Source organism: Centruroides sculpturatus, unplaced genomic scaffold (assembly GCF_000671375.1).
Source record: "Centruroides sculpturatus isolate CEXI.00-Female unplaced genomic scaffold, Cexi_2.0 scaffold1845, whole genome shotgun sequence".
Classification (NCBI taxonomy): domain Eukaryota; kingdom Metazoa; phylum Arthropoda; class Arachnida; order Scorpiones; family Buthidae; genus Centruroides; species Centruroides sculpturatus.
This window is the reverse complement of record NW_019386402.1, coordinates 44040-48922: the sequence shown is the minus strand read 5'-3', so window position 1 is coordinate 48922 and position 4883 is coordinate 44040. Positions and strand designations below refer to the sequence as shown.

Genomic DNA, 4883 nt, shown 5'->3' with positions numbered 1-4883 from the left:
TCAGTCTTGCCTATAAATAAAGGACAAGGTCAAAATATATTTGATCAAAGGGAAAATAATGAGGACTGGGCACTTACGCAACTCAAAGAGGTATAACACCTTCAGGAGATACAATTGGTATGATGAAATTGGTAAATAGGACATCTGTCTGGCTGCATTCAGGATAGTAAAGAGCAAGCATCTGTGCTTGTAGGATTTGATGTCATCCGGATTGATGTATCCCCCGTCCACTCTGAAGGCTGGCCCTTTGCCTACCTGATCGGTTATTGCTATTAGGTACTTTCCTCCGTTGCCATTTGCTTTTAGAAGATTAATCTGAAAGGAAAATCAATTCATTTAAAATCATAATAAATAGAGAATAAGCATTACTACTAACAGTAGTCCCCTTCAAAGAAAAAAAAAGTAAATAGAAAATTTTCCAATAAATCTTTCTCAATTTAAAGTTTTTTTTTTTTACTTATATTCTATGATGTCTTCTATTTCTATACTACATAAGGTATTTTATTGAATTCATATTAAAAAATTTTTTCAATTCAACTTGGCTCCCAACAGTAAATCCTGAGTGTGCCACTGATACTCAACAAATCCAGCTGAACTTGTGGAAGGAGGATTTTCAGTTTCTACAGTGTAAAAAGTTTTCATTCTAAAACACAATTGAATAAGAGCTTTTAAATCCTTTCCTCCTCCTCCCAATTACACTAAATTCTTGTACATCAGAATGTTCACTTTCTGTTTCTAGAGATTCAAATTTTAATCACGTCTGGATTGTAATCTTAAAACTTCACATGACAAGAATGAATAGAATAGCATGGATCTTATAAAATATTAATGGCTGCATTCAGCAGACTCAACAGTTGTAACTGAACAAAGGTGTTTCAATCAATGATATTCTATTTAATTCTATTTGCTTACTATAATATCCCTTTGAACAAAATTTAAAACCTTTAATATAACAAATATAACATAGGACGCAAGCTTTCTCTATGTCAAGCAGCTGTATTTCAAATGTAATTCAATTTTCAACTAAGACCATTTGAAATGATGTTTCAGATGGCTCCAACTAATTGCAGGCCCCACGGAGAAGTTGGACTACCAAAAAGAAAATAGGAAAAGCTATAGAAGCAATTAGAAATAAAAAAACAGGGTAGAAAAAGACTTCTGTGGAGTTTGGCCTACTTAAAACTACATTAATCTTTTTAGAATTAAATTGTGTTCATACAGGGCTCAAAGCTTTAAGGTGAGAATCTTCACAAATCAAACTGATAACAATGAACAATTCTAACAGGGCAGACACTGACCCATGACACCAGCTTGCAAAGGACTGGTCATCAAGTGATGAAGGAAACCCGAAATTTCCAGTACAAACTGTTTGTTAAAAACTCCTGGAGTTCTTTCTTTCCCTGTCCCATTGTTTGTTTCATTACAACAATGAATTGTGTGGCTTTCACACAATTTATTATCATTTCTCTGACTACAGATTTCACAGTTAAATGAACATTTTATATATTTGTTTTCCTTAAAGTATGGTTAAATACATTACAAAGTCTAAATTACAATTAAATACAAAGTCATAAGAGGATGTTAAATCTGAAGGTCATCACTTACCACTTCGTCAATACTTAATAGAAAGATGTCTTTCTGCTCCCAGATCCATTGAACATATCGATCCCAACACCCATCCAGGTATTCGGCAAAGCACGCGTCGACACCTTTTAGCGGATCCGAAGACTGTTTTTGTAAAAAAAAATTTTCCGTTTCTTGTATATTGTCAAATAATCAATTATCAACACATATCTTGAATATTGTAGATTCCACTGATCGAATGGAACCCCATAATTGTCTAATCCATCATATTCAATTAAAATTCCATTTTATAAATAAAACTAAATTTAGGAATCATTCTGACTAAACAGAAGTTAGTTTTATCATACTGCAATGACAATATAATGGTGGCCAATCAGAAGTGAGAGTTTTGACTTATAGCCATAGAGTAAAGAGATATAATTAGAACAGCAGTTATGAATTGTGGCACGTATTCTCTCTGATGCAATTTGTCGGCCACATTGCTGAAGTTTCTGGCCGTACTGCGCTTAAAATGGCAACAAATTGTGTGGCTTTCACCTACAATAACAAACTAAAGGTTCTGCCTACAGATTTCACAGGTAAATGAATGTTTTATACATTTGTTTTCCTTAAAATATGGTTAAATAAGTTCATTTATAGTTTTAATAGAAATAAAAATAAATTTACCCAAGTAAAAATTTTATTTCATCATCAATGATAAAAATTTATATCATTTCTGAAGAGGCTTTTTATTTATTTATTTTTTTTTGTTAGTTTCAAACAGGGCTGCGGAGTCGGTAAATAAACACCCGACTCCCCCAAGTAAAAATTTTATTTCATCATCAATTATAAAAATTTATATCATTTCTGAAGAGGCTTTTTATTTTATTTTTTTTGTTAGTTTCAAACAGGGCTGTGGAGTCGGTAAATAAACACTCGACTCCGACTCCTGATAATTTTAGTAGGCTGACTCCAACTCCTACAAAATTAATTACCAAATCATTTTATGGGGAGCAGAGATGCTCATAGAGGTATCCTACTTTGAACTCTAAAAGGGGCTCCAGGCATTTACCCAAATACTTTTATACGTAGGCTGTTTTTCAAGCTCTGATGGTCGATAAAAAAAAAGACAATTATAAATAACAAAATGAATTTATTACCAAAAGTTAGGTACGGACATGGTTACTTTTCAACATAATCACTGTGAAGATTGAGGTATTTGTCATATCTGTGGATGAGCTTTTCCTTCCCCTTGTCATAGAATGTTGCTGTTAGTTCAATTGAAAAGTGTGCGATCTAGCTACTTCAGCCCCTTGTTCAGAAAAGAAAAATAACTCTGATCAATTAGTCTGGTTCAGTCAGAAAAATAAAGTACTTATTTAGAGCAGGGATAATAAAGGAATGATCCAAAATATTGAAATTCAATTGGGCCAAAATAATTTTACTACTAAACACAAATACTACAATGAACACTACAAATTTAATAAATTAACTTTATGTATTTTGTATTTAAAATAAATGAATTATTACAAATTATAAAAAGACTTTTAAAAATTAATAAATATATAATAAATTTTCTTTCATTTAAATAAAAAACTAAAGTAAATTTAAAATGTGGGAGTTGGAGTCGACACATTTTTTCCCGACTCCTCTGGCCAGAAATTCCTCCCGACTCCGACTCCACAACCCTGGTTTCAAATAACAAAATCTTATGAATTGATATTGGTTGAAAAAAATACGACTAAAAACATATGAACAATTATTTATTGTGACATTGTCGCAATTCCAAGCTCCAAGTTTAAAATTTATTTAAATTAAAATATATGCTTTCAACCTCAAATTAGTACCGTCTTGCCCCTGTACATCATACTTTTCCTGTTAGCAAATGTTGTGTTGTCTTGTCAATAACTTTTTACAGGAAGAATTTTTTGAATTGGAATAACATGACTTCCAGTTTGCATCAGAAGTTGATATGTAGTTAAATGGGGTCTCCTTTCCCTAAGCTTTCCATATCTGGTCTCATCTTTCATCTATCTAACTCTGTTCTTCAGATTAATATAAGACAGACAGCAGAAACTACATTTCAAATTTCTCCTTNATTTTTACCCTTTTATCACCAACCCCTATTTTTTAATAGCCATTTTAGTAATTTAATCATTTTTCATCCCGCTCGATAACTGATCAATTATCGTCTTTTTTGTAAATGTTTTTCACTCTATTTCGATTAAAATTTCCCTGAGCTTATGGCAAATCTAAAATTTTTGTATAAAAAGAAACATTTATTTTTATTATTAAAGTTTATTCCTGATATATACTTAGTGTTACCAATGTTAGATTTTTTAAATTTTCCGCCTTTTTACTGGTGAGTGATACTCATTTCCCACACTATACCGGTGTCACTTCCCAGTAAACAGCACGGAGTACGCATGACACCGAAGCTGGTCTCCTGTTTCTCTCACACAATAAGACTTCTCTCACTCCCTACACAGTTTTCGGCCATCATTATTGTTTATGCATCAAGTGTAGTAGTAACGTTTACAATTATCATTTTGCTATTTCAGTGTAACTCTCATATTAACTATTAATTATTCATATTTTATTACAATTATTACTTTTGACTGTATTTTGCACGATTAGTTAATCAAGTGATTTACATAACCTCAAAAGTACTCAACACGTGGCACGAGCTCCCACCAACAATGGCTTTTGTGTTGTAAGTATACTTTTTTATTTATATCGAAAATGTTGTTGGAAATGGTCAAAAAAGATTTGGTGAAAGTTAATTTTTATTAAAATTGGCCAAACTTTTTTTTGTATTCATTTTTTTTATTTACCATTTTTGATATAATTATGAAAAGTAAAATAAGTAAAATTTTTCGCTTTCGTAAAACAGTTTAATATTTACATGAATATGTAAATGTATGTGTGTACAATCAAATATTAAATACATTATAACTAGGGCCAGGATTTTTGCCGTGATTTCAAAATAACATTATACAATTAATGCTGTCAAGTTTTTGACATTACGCCAAAAATATTGATCTTATAAAAAATTAATTTTAATTTAATTTTATTAAAAAATAATGTCTCTTATGATTTTTTCTGTGAGACTAATCGGGGGTAGGATGTTTACGAGGATGTCCCTCTCCTACCACTTACTCGACTCAAGACCTTGAGGTCCGGTCTCGCTTGTCTAAAGGATGGGAAAAAAGGGTTAGGAGAAAGGATCGTTAGATTCTTTCACCTGTCAGGATCTGACACCAATCTATCAATTTATCGCGGATAGATACGCGGATGGATGGGGAATTATCACGAGCGAT

General features: G+C 31.9%; 1 protein-coding gene across 1 annotated transcript in view; it reads right to left on the bottom strand.

The window, feature by feature from the left end:
* LOC111614833 overlaps positions 1-4883 on the bottom strand; it is a 22735-nt gene continuing 17852 nt past the window's right edge. Inside the window, exons 7-8 of the mRNA XM_023356198.1 lie at positions 1606-1728; positions 1-315 (exon numbers count right to left, since the gene is read on the bottom strand). Of these exons, the coding sequence (XP_023211966.1) occupies positions 1-315; positions 1606-1728 (438 nt within the window). The remainder of the gene's footprint in view (positions 316-1605; positions 1729-4883) is intronic.